Source organism: Excalfactoria chinensis, chromosome 2, assembly GCF_039878825.1.
Source record: "Excalfactoria chinensis isolate bCotChi1 chromosome 2, bCotChi1.hap2, whole genome shotgun sequence".
In the NCBI taxonomy this organism is placed as follows: Eukaryota; Metazoa; Chordata; class Aves; order Galliformes; family Phasianidae; genus Excalfactoria; species Excalfactoria chinensis.
Window position 1 is genome coordinate 60,688,147 of NC_092826.1, and position 16,076 is coordinate 60,704,222.

Genomic DNA, 16,076 nt, shown 5'->3' on the forward strand with positions numbered 1-16,076 from the left:
GGCAGCACCTTAGCGCAGCATAATTGGTACCGTGTCCCTTTAAATGGGCTCTGCTTAGCGCCGCCCACCATCCACACAGCCAATGGCATTTCTCTGCCCTCCCCAGGTGACCGGAAGTGGCGGCGCTCCTCTGTGCTAAGCGGTTCCGCCTTTAGCAGCGCGCAGGCGCGGAGCGGGTGCTGTTCTTCCGTGCCGGCGCGATCGTTGTTGTCGCCGCCGCGCCTGAGGCCTACCGCCGCCATGAACCGCTTCTTCGGCAAGGCGAAGCCTAAGGCTCCCCCGCCCAGCCTCACCGACTGCATCGGAACGGTGAGTCCGCGACCCCGGGTGTGGTGTGCGGACGGGGGGGGGGGTCAGGCGAGCTGAGACCGGTGCTGCAAGCTGTTGTGATCTTGTTTTTAGTTGCCTGTATTTGTTACGTTCTCTGTTGATGTAGTTGTATGAGACACCATCTTAACTGAAGGGCAACGTGTCAGGTTTTAGTATACATCTGTAGTGACTTGGCCACCAACCAGAAAGTCATAACGTTGTTTGAGTTGGAGGGAAGTGGTTTTGAAGGTGTGAGATCAGGAGCCTGGGGTTGGTCAGCCGCTCAGTGCCTGCTCCAGGCACCGTGTTTGGTAAGAGGAAGTCTGTAAGGCAGGTCACAGTGCCGTTCCTGAGCTCCACCTTTGCTTTGAACCTGTTTTGACTACATCGAGTTTCTGTGGTTGGAACTGAAATGTAAGGCTGGAGGTGTTCAAGGCCTTTTATATACAAAAGTGGTATGACTGACCCCGAGAGAGACAGCATTCGATACACCTTTTTCTGGCTTTTTCTGCAGGCATCGCGTTAAGGCACCTTAAAAGGTTGAAGGGTTCTGAATTCAAGGAGCTGCTTATGTGGCTGCTCTGACTGAAAACAATTTACTGAAAGCCAGGAGGCACTTCTCCCTACTTTTCTGTGCTATCTGGCTGTGCAGTGCCCTCCTGTCTCCCCTCTTACTCTCCGTAGGTACTTTTCTGCTCTCCCCATTTCTTCTTGCTCTCTTGCTGTGCTTTTAGTGCTTGCCTCATCGCTGCACCCAGCGGCATTTATTATGCTTGCTGGCTTAGCAGTCAGATGACTCAAAGCTGTCATGAGGCTGGTAGGAGTGATACAGTTCCTGCTGTGGCAGTGGCGTTCTTTTTACTTCATTGGAAAATACACTCTAGATGATGATGATGATTATTTTTCAAAGAAGTAAGCAGAAAACATGACCTAAACCAAAAGGCTCATAGCTGTGGCGGCAATGTTAATATTCAGACATATATGTAAAGATTTCTGTGTTTAAAAAAAAGAAAAAGCTGTCATTTTGCTTACTAGGTATTGAGATACCACATTTGCTTTTTGGTTTAAATCGAATGCCCTTCTGTTTCCCTGTTTCTGGACTAAAGCCGAAGAACCAGCATGCTGTACCTAATTCTACACACGCTGGGATACTGTGTGTGCATGGTACTCAGTTTATGTTTAGAAGCTTACGTTCTGTGTAGAGTGTGTAATGTTCATGTAGGTGATGGATCAGAGAGAGCCATTTCCTGCCTGCGCTGACTCTGAGAATTGCTATAGCCTTTAATCTCTGTGGCTGATTTGCCCCTGTGCAGGAGGCTGCGTGTGCTCCAACATGCGCTTATAGATGATTAAGATCTTGAGGAGGTGCTAGGCTCTCAATCTACAAGATTTTAATAATCACAGATGGCTTATTTGCTTGCTAATGAGTAAAGTGCTTGGTATAAAAGAATCTTAATACAAATCTTTCCATGCCAGATGTGCCCGAGTAGTTGAATCTCTCGTGTGTGGAATATTCCTATCAAATGTCCTGCTCAGAATGCCTCTGGCAAATGTATGCAGCTACCGTAGAACAGAGGCTTAAAAGGATCATAAAGACACCAAAGTGAATATCTGAATAATTACACATTTAAGCCACACTGATAGCAAGACAGAACTGTAAATTTTCACCGATTGCTCTCAGCTTACAATTGGAATGTGATTATATTTAAGCCTCTTAGGAAACCTCTTGAGTGACAGTCCACAGTGAGGAAGGAGGCCACATGTTTGTGATGCTGTGAGTGCTGTTCATAGCATCTGTAGCCATGCTTGGTTATGTAGAATCATGTTTAATGCTCTTAAGCAGTGGGCTGAAAATATTTCCATAAAGACTGATATGTCACATGCATTGCGCTGGGACTTCCAGGTCTGGAGGTCTCTTACGGAGTCATGCAGCTGCCCTCGGGATTTGGTGTGAAGTGCAGGATGAGTTTGGAGTACTGCCATGGACCTGCTGTTCCATGGCTTCCTTTGCAGGGAGTGATGGGGAAAGTGACTTCAACCTGAAGGGACCTCAAGGATCATGAAGCTCCAACCCTCCTGCTGCAGGCAGGGCCACCAACTTTCACATTTAATACTAGACCAGGGTCCCATCCAACCTGACCTTGAACACCTCCGGGGATGGGGCATCCACAGCCTCTCTGGGCAGCCTGTTCCAGAAAGTTCAAGCAAAAGCTTGTTAAATGTAGCCAGTAATCCAAGTACCAAGGAAGAGCTATCTTCGAAGGGTTGATGTTGTCACCTCACCAAAGGTGAGACTTCTAGCCTTGCTGAACATGTCCCTGTCTGTTTTGTGTTCCCCTCTTACCTACCAGCATGGTGCACCTATGTTTTCCTGTTTCACTTTAGTCCCTGGCACTGCACATTATCAGAAATACCTGAACAGAGATTGTGACTTGATAGCGTGTGCAAGAGAGCATCTCAAACTGGTGTGAATGTTTTACAACGGCAGAGCTTGCTGAAACTTTAAGAGTTATTTCTTGTTCTCCTTGTAGGTGTTTCTGCTTTCACTATTCTCTACCAATTTTAATCTGCTCACAAAACCCTGAGTGGGAAAACAAAACACAATTCTTTTGTTTGTGTGGCATATTCAGACTAAGGCTGTTTTTTCCTGTATGGTATTGAATAAAATACTAATGAATGTTTTGTGTGTTTGTTTTTTGTGTCGTGTATTAAAGGTGGATAGCAGAGCTGAGTCGATTGACAAGAAAATTGCCAGGCTTGATGCTGAACTAGTGAAATATAAGGATCAAATGAAGAAGATGAGAGAGGGGCCTGCCAAGGTAACAAGCTTCTGTGGGATTGAAGCAGGAGAGGATGTGACTCGCACAGCTTGTCATGTAATAGAGTGATTTAGCCAGTTCTTCAGGTTTTTAGAAATGCATCTTGTCTTACTGATGGGATGTAAGATCTTGCAGGATGATATTTATTTTGAATCATCTCTTCTGTGCGTGTCTTTGAATGGTGTTTTAATTGGTTTCTAATTTTTCCAAAGTGTATTGTAATTCGCCCATCAGAAGTAACTCCCTTGCCTCCCTTCTGCCTTTTGTTAACCGAATTAAGTATAGTAGAGGCTGTTCTGTTCACCTCCCAAAAGAAAAAGATCTGTGCAATCCACGAAGGGTGTTGGGAAGCCTAGTTTTGAAAGGGATGAACAGGTAAACTAAACAGTATCTAATGATAAACGTTTCAGATGTTTATTTAGTAATAAACATATCCGATATAAACGGTACTGTAAACTACTGTTCTGCAGTATTATTTGATGCTGAATGTTAAGATGATGTCGATGAAAGATGGTTCTGTTATTTAAGCCTGACTTTATATTCTACTTATGGGGAAAAAAAAAGAGAAGCCTGAAATTAGGAAAGTATTTGCTGTTAGAAACATCACATACAAGCCTGTTTTGTTGATCGTTAATGTAGGATGTGCTCTAAATGTGACTACTGTTAAACTGTGCGTTAGTCACTGGGGACTCTCAGACAATTTAAATGGTAAATGGAATATATTAGGCTTAAACAGTATAATGCAAAGTAAAGTAAAAACGCTTTGCCTAATATATGGATATTCTGTCTTTCAGAATACAGTGAAACAGAAAGCATTGAGAGTGTTAAAGCAGAAGCGAATGTAAGTTTGAACCTTTTTCATTTGGCATTGCTAAAGACTGTTTTGTGGAAGGAGAGTGGCATGCTTCCATTTTTCTTTTCAATACTCTTGCTTCTGATCATTCTTAAAAGGGAAATGCTGAGCAAGCTAGTCAGCCCTTCAAAACCATGTTACAGATTTCCTGTCAGCATAGTTGTCCCTAATTTCTATGATAGTTACAGATTTGGACTGGGATAAGCTGACCTACACCTGCTAATCACTAGAGACATGCTTGGCTTGTGAACTTTCATAGTATCATAGTATCGTGCGAGTTGGAAGGGACCTTAGAGATCATCGAGTCCAACTCCCGGGTTTCGAGCCCTCTGTGTAGCGAAGTGGCACTTCTACCCCTGCGCCACAGGGGGGATTCGAACCCGGGCCCTCCAGTGCCGCAGGCAGCAGCTTAAACCACTGCGCCACTGGGGGCACACTCTTTCTTTCTAAGAGAGAGCCTATTTTTATATCACCGATTACTGTAAGTCATGTACTTTCTGATCTTGCTTTGGTTTACTGAAAATTTACCTGTTCAGTGTGGACACCCTTTAGGATTGGAGCAAATTTAGCACATGCAATTGTATCTATGCAGAACAACAAGGATGAGTGTAGCAGGCAATTCTGTGGTCCAGCCTAGACTAGTATGATGTCTTGGAAGGTGTCCAGAAACAGACAAAATGGAAAGGATGTTGGAACATGGTCTGTGTTCAGGGGCACATCACCGGAATATATTACAGCTCTGAATAACAAGTCTTTATGTTTAACTTGGTGTGCTTTACATTCTTGACTAGGTAGTACTTTAGCTTTGAGAATGTGGGTTTTTGTTTTGTTTTGTTTTGTTTTGGAAGGTTAGATGTAAGTTTCCTTTTTCCACCCTATTTCCACCTCCCTTCTCTGCCCCAGCAAAACTCCTGTGCAGAGTCTTTGTGGATTGGGTGACCTGCATCTCTTCCATTAGTAAGTGATAGTGTTCATCTCCGTCTTAAAGTGATTCAGATTCTCATGATAACCTCAGTTAAAAAAAGAAGCTTCATTCAGAAGTAGCTTTATCAACATTTCAGTTTTGTTTTCTTTTTGTGGCAATAAATAGTGGTGTTTCAACACTGTTATTTGCATTATTTTTAACAGGTATGAACAACAGCGGGATAATCTAGCACAGCAGTCTTTTAATATGGAGCAAGCTAATTACACCATTCAGGCACTGAAGGATACAAAAACAACGGTACCAGTATCTTAGTCTCACATTTCTTTAATTTTGTGTGTTGCTACATCGGATACAAGCTTATTATTTGACTCTACTGTAGGTTGATGCAATGAAACTGGGAGTGAAAGAAATGAAGAAAGCCTACAAGCAAGTCAAAATTGATCAAATCGAGGTAAGCTTCCTGCAGTTCAGTTGTTAAAGAATAGAAATGGTGCACTGAAATAATGAGTGAATTACATAACTTAAAGGTAAGCTGACTGTTTTGGCTTACATGACTTTGCCTCTTTTTTTTCCTTTAATATTTATTTTTCATTGGACTACCATCTTAATTCCTTCCTTACTTCTCTGGTACTGCAGTTGTTGTCCTTCTATTGATACTTGTTTCCATGCTGGGCTCACCTGTAGTTTCCTTTCCTTTGTGCTTCAGTATAAATATTGGTGATACTTCCTGCTATAGCTTCTTTTTCCTTCTTTTCTTTCCTTGTGTTGCTGCTCTTACAGGGTTCCTCTTTCTGCCTGGTACATTATTTACTATCATTTTAAGAGTACTTGAGACCATAATGTAGTATTGAATTTGTGCCTCTTGACTTTTATTAATGCTGCTTTAAAAACTGACTTATGCAGTAAAAATAGTTGTTTTGTATGCTAGAATTATTAAACAATCGATTAAGCTCCAACTGATTTAACTAAAACCATTGCATGTGGACTATTGAAATTATTTGTTGCTCCAGGACATACAAGATCAGTTGGAGGATATGATGGAAGAAGCCAATGAGGTCCAGGAAGCACTGAGTCGTAGCTATGGAACACCAGAGATTGATGAAGATGATTTGGAAGCAGGTGAGGAAGGTGGAGGGGGAAGTGAAATTTTAATTTCACTCACCAAATACTGAATCATAGAATCACTCAGGTTGGAAAAGACCTCAAAGATCATCAAGTCCAAATGATAGTACCCTAACTCTAACAACCCTCTGCTAAATCATATCTCTGAGCAAAAGTCTTTAGAAAATAGAACCACAAAAAAGTCCACTCCAACGTGAAATCTGCATTTCCTGCAAGTACAGCAATAAATAGACAAGCCTGAAAGGGGTTCTGATGGGATGCTACAGTGAAAAACAGCATGTTGTCTTTGAGTGTGAGCATGTCTTTGTGTATTCGTGATTAGCGGCTGAGTAAGGGACACCAGGATGAGTGTAAGCATTCAGTATGAATTATGTTTCTGTTTAAGAACCCTTCTTCCTTTTTGCTGAAGGATTTCCTTACCTAATTTTTCAACCAAAATAATTATGTTTCAGAGCTGGATGCGTTAGGTGATGAGCTTTTAGCTGATGAAGACAATTCCTACTTAGATGAAGCTGCTTCTGCTCCAGCAATTCCAGAGGGCACTCCTGTTGACACAAAAAACAAAGTGAGTCCTTTCCTCCTTGGAAGCCGATTCCTTTTTTTGTTGTTGTTCTTAATGGAATTTATGTGGGTTGCTTGATTTTGACTCTAATATTTTGGGCAGAAACAATACATAGTGTCTCATGTGTTTTGGATGCTGCATATTTTTACATTGATTCCAGTGATGTCACCGTGACAATTAAGAGCTACATCGCTTTGTTAGAAATACAGCCTTTTACAATATATTACGGCAGGCGGAGATCTCACTGAGATTTCTTTCTTTCCTACAGGACGGTGTATTGGTGGATGAATTTGGATTGCCAAAGATTCCTGCAACATAAACGTTTGAAGAGCACAGTGTATATAATGAACTCCGCTTTACAAATCAAGACTTCAGTTTGTTGTTTTCTTTCTTTTTGTAAATCCCGGAGAACTCGGCCTTCCAGTGCAACCCGAATGATAGCACTACATCCTAGAACGCAATATGGCTGGTGATGGTCTTTCTTCGAAGAAAGTTGTTCTTCTACTGACTTTTCTATTCATGGGAAAATGCGGCACGGTTTCCTTCAGTGGAAACAGTCAAGTCTATGAAAGTTGTTGATTTCTTGTGTCTTATGGACAAAATAACAAGTAAAGAATAGTGGTGGCTGTTTATAGCGAAGGTTTGCTTTGATTTTTGTATTGTTTCTCTTTCTTGAAACTAAGATTGTACGTTGCTGCTTTTCCTCTGTAAATTATCTTATTACTATGCTTATTTGATAAAAGAGAGTCAAAACGCGTTTTTAAACTACTTCAGTTTGGAGACTTTTATGCTGTTGTAACCTTGAAAGCCGTATCGAACAGGGTTGTCATTAACTTTATGTATTGAACTCGGACATAAAATCACTTAGATTAGCAGAGTGTTTCGTGTGCAATTTGTGGTGACGGCCTCGGCCTGCCGCCTCTTCTCACTGCTGTGTGCCGCCCGGCCCGCTCTCTGCGCAATCTCGGAAGTGACGTCACTCGCCAGCTGGACTGCGTTTAGAGGGCGGGGCCTCGGGCGGAAGTGACGCAATACCAGCGCGACTGGGCGTACGCCCGCCAACAAGTACTGTGTGGTGGTGCGAGATGGCGGTTCCTGGAGCTCCCGTTACTGTCACCGTCACGTACAGTAAGAGTCGCCCTTAGTTGGTGGGCGTGGGGTGGGTGTGTCGTGCTTCTACCATTAGCGGCAGCTTGGCGGGGTGGGATGGAGCGGCCCCGGTGGCTGCGGGCTGTGGTGGGGAGCTCAGAGGCCTGCAGGAGGGAGGGAGGCAATGGCCGAATGCTCCTGCGGGTTGCTGCAGGTGGGCACGACTGCCCTTGCCAGAGGACGCGGAATGAGGATCGCTTCTAGGAGCAGCTTTCATTTAAATGGTACCTGTCAGAGCTGAAGGCAGTGCTGTATAAGCAGTGCTACCTGATGGACTCTCGGAGAATCATAGAGTGGCTTGGGTTGGAAGGGACCACAAGGATCGTCAAATTCCAGCCTGCCTGCCACAGTCAGGGCTGCGAACCTCCAGATCTGATGGTGGAGCAGGCTGCCCAGGGCTCCATCCAACCTGGAATTCAGTGCCTCCAGGAATGGAGCATCCACAGCCTCTCTGGGCAGCCTGTTCCAGCACCTCAACACTCGCTCTGTAAAGAACTGAACGGAACCTTGAGAACCTTTTAGCCTTGAGAAAAGAAGGCTGATAGGGGACTTGATCCAGGTTTATAAATACCTGAGGTGTGGGAGCCATAGTGGCGAGGCTGGTCTCTTTTCAGTAGTGCGTGGGGACAGGACTAGGGGAAATGGGCTGAAACTTCAGCATAGGAAGTTCCGCACGAATGTGCACAAGAATTTCTTTACAGTGAGGGTGACGGAGCACTGGAACAGGCTGCCCAGGGAGGTGATGGAGTCTCCTTCTATGGAGATATTCAAGACCTGCCTGGATGCCTACCTGTGCAACGTGTTGTAGGGAGCCTGCTTTGGCAGGGGATTGGACTCGATGATCTCTAGAGGTCCCTTCCAACCCCTACAATTCTGTGATTCTGTGATTCTGTGAACCTGACATCCAATCTAAACCTTCCCATCCTGCATGCTGAATGAATGTATGGACTTGAGGTTAGGGAGGCAACGATATTGCAAAGAAAAAAGTGGGAAAATATTTTTATCTTTCCAGTTGTTATTTGGTAATTATTTAGTTATTAATATTAGCTAATAGAAGGCACCCTTCATCTGCAACTTCAGCTTCGGGCAGTTTTTGTATTAAAGTTGTGAGTACAGGGAGAGCTGGAAATAAGGAGTAAGAAAGAGAACAGCAGCACAACCTTGTGTATTGCTTTACTGGGTGGAAGATACTGGATTGACGCTTAAAGATTGTGGAAGTATGCCTTAGTTCTTTTAAAGTGGTATCGTTGTTTGCTGATAAGCTGTGATAACCATATCTACCCCTTGTTGATTTCATTCTTCTGTGGATCCACGGTAGAGGTTTTGTTGCAATCTGCCCAAAGTGGTTTTCGTGATCCGTTGTTGAAAGTGTTTCCGTTGCCAGGTGAACTTCAGCTGTTCTCATCCTCGTGTCTGTGATTTTCCCTCAAATGCTGGCAGTCCCAGCCTTTACACGAGGAAGCTGTATGTATCACAGCAACCTTTTGAAGCGCAACAAGATAAGGACTGAAGCGTTCTGTTCATTGATGTGTTGTTTTTTTGTTCATTTGTTTTGCCTCCGAACAAATGGGGAAGAAGGTCTGTTTAAGGAAAATACCTAGGAGGGAGTTTCTCTACTGTGATTTTTGAGCTTAAAACCATTTTGGAGTTTAAAAATACTGTTAGAGGCATTTGCAAGTTTTTATTGCCCCTGTGTAGCTTTATATGTGACCCTTGGCAGGCTGGAACATTCTAAAATCAGTACTTGTAGTGCTCTTCTTTGCAGAAGATTAATGCACTTCAAACTAGTGGCGTAAGAATAGTTTTCTTTCTGGTGTTTTTTCAGGAGCTTTCTCTTCTTGTAAACTAAAAAGTGCCAGTCTAAACTTGCCTTGCAACCAGCGGTGGCTAATTCCTGTGGTTACTTTCAAATTGACTGGCCTTGAAGGCATAGGAGCACAGAGGGTTATGGAAAGTTTCTGTTGTGATGCAGAAATAAATGGGCATCTTCCTTTTTTTTTTCTCCTGAGAACTTCCTGCTGTTTGTCTGCAAGTAATTTTAGGGACTTTGATTAGGATGCGCCATGAGTGAGAGGTGACACATAGGATGAGATTTTGCAAGGTGGTTAAGGCTGCACAGCCATAGTATTATGGGCAAAAATAATATTCGGACTGTGAGAATTCTTTCAGATGGAGAGGAGACAGTGTGGGCATTGCTTGCCTTTTTAAAGACTAGGGAGCAAAGGAAGTGAGAAATCATTTCTGGTTCCCCAAGACTTACAGCATCAGAAGTTGCCTATAAGTAGGACGTTAAAGAGATCAAGAAGGTGTGGGCTTTCATGCTTTACCTTGTGGGATGTCTAGACCACATGCACTGTTTAAAATTAGATTGGGAATGGTATGGAGAAGGGATGTTGTGGCAGTAGAATGTTTCTAATTCAATTCTTCAGGTTATTACAAAGTATGAGACAATTTTCAGCTGAGGTAAGTCGCAAGGAGTTGCAATAGAATAGCATAGTTACAGCACTGAGAGACATGACTTAGTGATGGGACTTGGTAGCTCAGGTTGATGGTTGGACTTGATGATCTCAAAGATCTTTTCCAACCCAGGTGATTTTATGATTCTAAGACGGCTTTAATGTAAGATAAAGATAGTGTGCAGGAACCGCTGATTTGAGAACTTTCTACATTAATGGAAATAAATATTAGGAACTGTTTTCCTGTGATATTTTCTAGATAATAAGTATCGCTTATTTTACCTATTTTATTCGTTTATTTTATTAGGTAATGAAAAACACAATATTCAGGTTGCTTCTCAACAGGAAGATGGTGAACCTACGCTGCAAGACATGGCTGTGCTTATAGAACAAGTCACTGGCGTTCCAGTTTCTTTTCAAAAACTTATATACAAAGGTAATTTATGAATCTATTGGTTTTTATAAGACATAGTAGGTTTCATCTTAGTCACTTGCAGCTGTCTGTGTTTTGAATGTCTTTAAAAAGATGTTTGTACAGCACTAACTACAATTAGTAATGTTTTGATTGTTTTTTTCCCCCCTCCCTTCCTTTCCATTTAGGGAAGTCTCTGAAAGAATTGGAACAGCCATTGTCAGCACTTGGTGTTAAAAATGGTTGCAAAGTCATGTTGATTGGGAAAAGGGTTAGTGTTACTTTTGGAATTGCTATTTTTTTTACCATGCGTTATCCTGATTTCTGTTAATGGTTCAGTTCCTGAACAGATACTGGTTATATCATAAAAGTAATCTGGTTTACCTACTGGCAAAGCTGAGTTCAGTCTCACGTTGTACTGCAAGTAGTGCTGCAGCTTGTATATTTCTGAAATTGCATTATTGGCAGACTTCTGCCTAATTTGATCCTGGTCACTGCTCATGAGCCTCCCATGCACTGATGACCTCTTCTGTCCATTTCATTATTCCAATGGGGAAAAAAAAAACCCTGTTGCTATTGAGTTTGCTGGATTGTTTCCAGCGAAAAGATCTGTGCCAAGTAGAGTATGAGGTGGTATCACCTGAGCTGTAAGTTACTTCTGTTTACAAGATGCTGAAAAAATCTACAACAGAAAAATTGCTTGTGCTTTTCATCTTCCCTTCAAATTTGTATCATTAAATGTGTTTATATGCGTTGTCACATTTACTGTATTTGTTAAGTTTTGGGAGAAGCTTATACGGTAGGCGCTAAATTATGGAAAGGATAGCCACAGTGCTTTGTGTCTCTTATCACCGCTGTTGCTGCCCTTTAGTTGCGTAGTGATTCTATCTGTTCCATAGTTGTGAATATTATACTTTTGAATACACAGAATAGTCCAGAAGAAGAAGCTGAATTAAAGAAGTTAAAAGATCTGGAGAAGTCAGTGGAGCACATAGCTAATAAGTTAGAGGAAGTTAATAAAGAGTTCACAAGTATCCAGAAGGTATGCCAGCTTTGTGTCCTTTTCTGTCTTTGCAAAATTGTTTCACAGGTATATTTAGAAAAACAAACCCAAAACAAAAAGATAACAACGAGAACAACAACAAAAAACCCCAATAAACTAAAGCTTGCTTAAGTTTTTGAGTAGTCAGTAATAAGCTACTCCAATAAAAGATGTTTTCTGCTGTATTGTGTCGACAGATTTTTCCAAGCTGAGCGTTCTGTAAGGTGTGGAATGATTTTCTTCCCTCTTTTTCTTTATCAGGGGTTTTTAGCAAAGGATCTCCAAGCAGAAGCTCTAAAACAGCTGGACAAAAGGATAAAAGGAACTGCAGAGCAGTTCATGAAGATCCTGGAACAGGTTGATGCCATTGTAAGTAAATAACTACAGAAAAGAATCAAAACCAGACAGAATTTTACGAGTGCATCTTTCCTGTAAATTATTTGATATTTTTTAATATGAACAAATTCATTTTGTCTCTCAAAAATAGTTAATTGGCTTTTCTTTGATTACCAGCCCTTGCTCGCTTATGTGTCCATAAGACTTCTTGGCAACATCTATTTCTGAATGGTGGCCTTAATTTCTATGTATGCATCCCCATTCTACAGAAAAACTTCATTTGGGGCAGCAGCCTTTTGAGATGACATGAAATGGGTGTCTTGCACTCAAATCATGCTGCTCATCTCAGGGGAACACAGAAAAAGCTTGACTTGATCACAGGCTTTAAAAAACTGAAAAGCTTCTTTGTGAATGAAAGCTTTTCTGAGATTAGTAGGAAAATGTGAAATGACAGCCATGACGCTGCACACTTCTTATGATCCTCTAATGTACAGGAAGTCTGCTACCAATACTGTGATCGGAGAGATTACTTTGTTATCATGATGACTTTTTCATTCATGACAAATATATGGTCATCTCTTCAGTGAGATGCACAGTTACCTAGTTGTTACCATTTGTGCATTCACAAATAAAACAAGCTGCCATTTAATGGTTTGTTTTAAAGAAGCTGCTGTGTATTTAGATGAGAAAGCTTCAGAATTAACTTAATGTGCTTACCCAGTATGCCAATTTATCTAATATTAAATATGAAAACTGAAGGACTGGTAGTGAGTTTAAAAACCAACCAACCAACAAAGCTATACACGGAAATACTATACATTGTTTTGGAGTTCTGAAAGAAACTAAGAAAAACAATGATAACAAAAGTGATCTTTAGTGTCAGCAGAAATCCTTATTTACAACTGATCAGCATTGGTGATGTGTGGTAGTATTGTAATATCCTGAAAATAGCCTGTAGGATGGGATCGAGGTAGTATGCATCAACTATATTCTTCATGCTAAATGTTTCTTGTGACTTGTTTTATCATCATAAAATCGTGTTGTTGATCTCTTATGATACCCCCTGTTACCTTGTAGTATTTTTTAAACTTTGTTTTTCTCTGTGAAAGCTCTGAATACTCCAAAGGCCTTCATTGCTGTTTATGAACTTGAACTTGTGTCTGAAGAGTAGTCACCCACAGCATTAAACTCACTTTTCAAATGTTTGGAAATGTCTTTGGAGCATTCAGTTTCTGAAAGAAACATTATAGAATCTTTCCATAATGTGCTCCTCACTGGGAGGAGACGCTCAGATTTAATGCGCTGCAGTGAGCAAAGTCTTACTATAGTACACTGCGCTAGAAAATACAGTTTGTAAAGAGCAGTGTCGCTTGTAAAATGAACCATGTGAAAGCATTGTGCCCAGGTGGATGTAATTCTGATTTTAGACCATTGTTGAAAATGTAACAGCTCCTGTAACCATTTCACACTGTAACTCCAAAGGATATAAGATGACAGAACATACATGAAGGATTGTAGACAGAACAGGCTTCTGTGGGAGAATTTACATTTTGACTGACACATTCCTGGAGATAACCTGATAACTTACTTTCAAAGGTGCTTCTTCCCCACAGAATAAGAGCATTTTGTTCACACGAATGATGTTTGCATGAGTTTGATGAGAGTAATCTGTGTGGATGTTCTACCTGTTTGGAAAACAAAAAATACAACAGTGTAAGCCTGAGCACTTTTTGCACCAACACTCCAATTTAATAAAACAGTTTAACAAAAAAGCCAGGAATCTAATGATTGCTGAGCTGACGTCACATGAGCATATTGGGTGGAAGGAGTGTGGAAAGTGACGCAGTTTGAATTAAATTAAAAGCTGTCAGCATGTACCACTTCACATCTGTTACCTTCCACGAGTAAACTGCGGAGAATCTCAGACTTGCAGTTAAGCAGACTGGCAATGCCTGTGTTATTGATGACATGTTCTAATTCTAGCAAGTACTTGAGTTAATGTGTTTGTAAGAAATTAATCCGTTTTAATAGTCTCAATGAATAAAATGAACTTGATGCTCAGCAGGAGTTAACACATGCCAGAGTAGACAGAAGCAGTGTATGTAATCTACTGCTTTATGTTACCTGAAGATGCGGTAGATTAGCTGGCTCAGCTGTTAACAGTCAGCATGCTGTATCCTTCATTCTTTGAATCCATGATTTTTAAGTCCTTGGGTAATTATCTTCACTGTGCAGACAAGGTGTTTTCAAGATGCCTGTTGAGAGGATTCTGATCTTTAACACATCCAGTCTTTGCTGTATGTTTAATATGTTAGCTTCAACATTAAGCTACATGAGCTTGTTTATTTTACTGCAGAATCTGCCAGAGAACTTCAATGATTGTAGGCTAAAAAAGAAGGGATTGGTGAAAAGGGTTCAGGTGAGTTTTCTCTCTTTTTTTTTTTAATCCCTTCCTTCTTCTTTATTACTGCAGGACAGTTGTGTACCAGGGATGATGGGGGCTCATGCTGACTTGGACTCTTGAGAAATAGACTCATCCTTGATTTAATGATGATTTAGCTTTGACCGAGTGTGACTGTCCATCCCAGCTGTGGCTACAGAAAGGCACTGAAAAGTGCAAACCTGTCTGAAGCTTAGTGATTCTTATTGTTGATTATGAACTTTGTTTTAACTCAAATAGTTCAGTGGGTTGGACTAGTGAGGTTGCCTGATCAAGTCCTGTGTTTCTGTTAGATTTTGAGTAAAGGAAATTATGAGAAGTAAAAAATGAAAACTGAACTGTGAATTGGCATCTTTATGATGGAAGCTTTAGTTTCTGTTCTTAAGAAGCTGTCTACCGTTGCTGCAGTTACATCCTCTGTAACACTTATTTTTTTGCTATTTTCAGGCTTTTCTTGCCCAGTGTGATACTGTGGAAGGAAATATTGGACAAGAAATGGACAAGCTACAGTCAAAGAATTTGGCACTGGCAGAATGAGGCATTACCCTTCATAACTAGAGAACATAATTGCTCTATGAGCAAGAAAAAAGTTTGCTCTTTGTTTTGGAGCACGTATTCAGCTTTTTTGTTTTTTTTTTTTTTTTTTTTTTTTTTAAAGCCCAGTCTTTTGGACTGGTAGTAGTCAATTATTTCTTGCTGGTTGTCTTGTTTGCCACTTGGTTAGGCTTACTGTTTTGAAAAGAAAATCCTTCCCGAAGACTTGCAGAAATAATCTTTGTGGTGAATTATGTATCTTATGGACAGTTGGTTGGTTAACTGTGTAACACAGCTTGCAACAATGGGCAATATTTTCTGATACGTTTTTGAATTCATTTACACCTTAAATGAAAGAAGGTCTATAACCATACAAGTGCCATATGTTGCAATTTTAGGATTTCAACTTGATCGGGGAAAAAAAAAGACTGAGTCAATATCTGGGAAAGCTCAACATTGTAGTAGACGGTTCAGAGCAATAAGAAAAACCCTACACGTTTATATTAATGTTTGTATGCATTTATAAATATAAGGAAGCTTGACTATAAGGGAGTCGTACCTATTTTAGCCTTAAATTGTCATAATAAATGGAATGTACTGTAACTTGTATGGTACTGAATTCTGAATGGTGCTTTAAGTTGTTAATGAGCTTCTCGATACAAGTGTACATGTTTATTTACATGGAATTCTGACGTACTGTGTTTTTTATAGCTTGACAGGACTGAAATGAGATCACTTATGCTGCTCATGCACAAATGGGGCAGTTAAAACAAGGTGTAAGCAAGGAGCTGTTTTGAAAGGTTCTTTATTTTTCTTCTGGTTTCACTGAATTCATCGTGCTATATTTATTGGAAAGATTGCAGTGATGATTCTGTTATGGTAATGAGTAAATTTTTATAGAATAGCTATTCTGGTGATGCTGTGTTATCCCAACGCTTCAAGGTTACAGGGAGAAACGCTTAGTTGTAGCCCTTTTTGTGAAGCCCTGTGGGGGTGTCCTTAATACATCTCAAAGCCAGATGGGTTAACTGGAAGATTTTACCTAGTGCTTCAGAAAATCTGGTACTTGGAGGTAAAAAGAGGGATTTAACCGTGCCGTCCGCCCCCGTCTCTTCAT

The 16,076-nt window shown here is 40.9% G+C and overlaps 2 protein-coding genes across 2 annotated transcripts; both read left to right on the forward strand.

The window, feature by feature from the left end:
* Positions 1–100: 100 nt before the first annotated feature.
* CHMP5 (charged multivesicular body protein 5) lies at positions 101–7,462 on the forward strand. The gene is made up of 8 exons (XM_072328625.1): positions 101–309; positions 3,024–3,128; positions 3,923–3,969; positions 5,110–5,203; positions 5,286–5,357; positions 5,917–6,025; positions 6,481–6,593; positions 6,859–7,462. The coding sequence occupies exons 1-8, from the start codon at positions 241–243 to the stop codon at positions 6,907–6,909; spliced, it is 660 nt and encodes a 219-aa protein (XP_072184726.1). The 5' UTR covers positions 101–240; the 3' UTR covers positions 6,910–7,462.
* Positions 7,463–7,596: 134 nt separating this feature from the next.
* BAG1 (BAG cochaperone 1) lies at positions 7,597–16,025 on the forward strand. The gene is made up of 7 exons (XM_072329599.1): positions 7,597–7,718; positions 10,503–10,631; positions 10,796–10,878; positions 11,536–11,649; positions 11,911–12,018; positions 14,342–14,404; positions 14,873–16,025. The coding sequence occupies exons 1-7, from the start codon at positions 7,676–7,678 to the stop codon at positions 14,960–14,962; spliced, it is 630 nt and encodes a 209-aa protein (XP_072185700.1). The 5' UTR covers positions 7,597–7,675; the 3' UTR covers positions 14,963–16,025.
* The last annotated feature ends 51 nt before the right edge of the window (positions 16,026–16,076 follow it).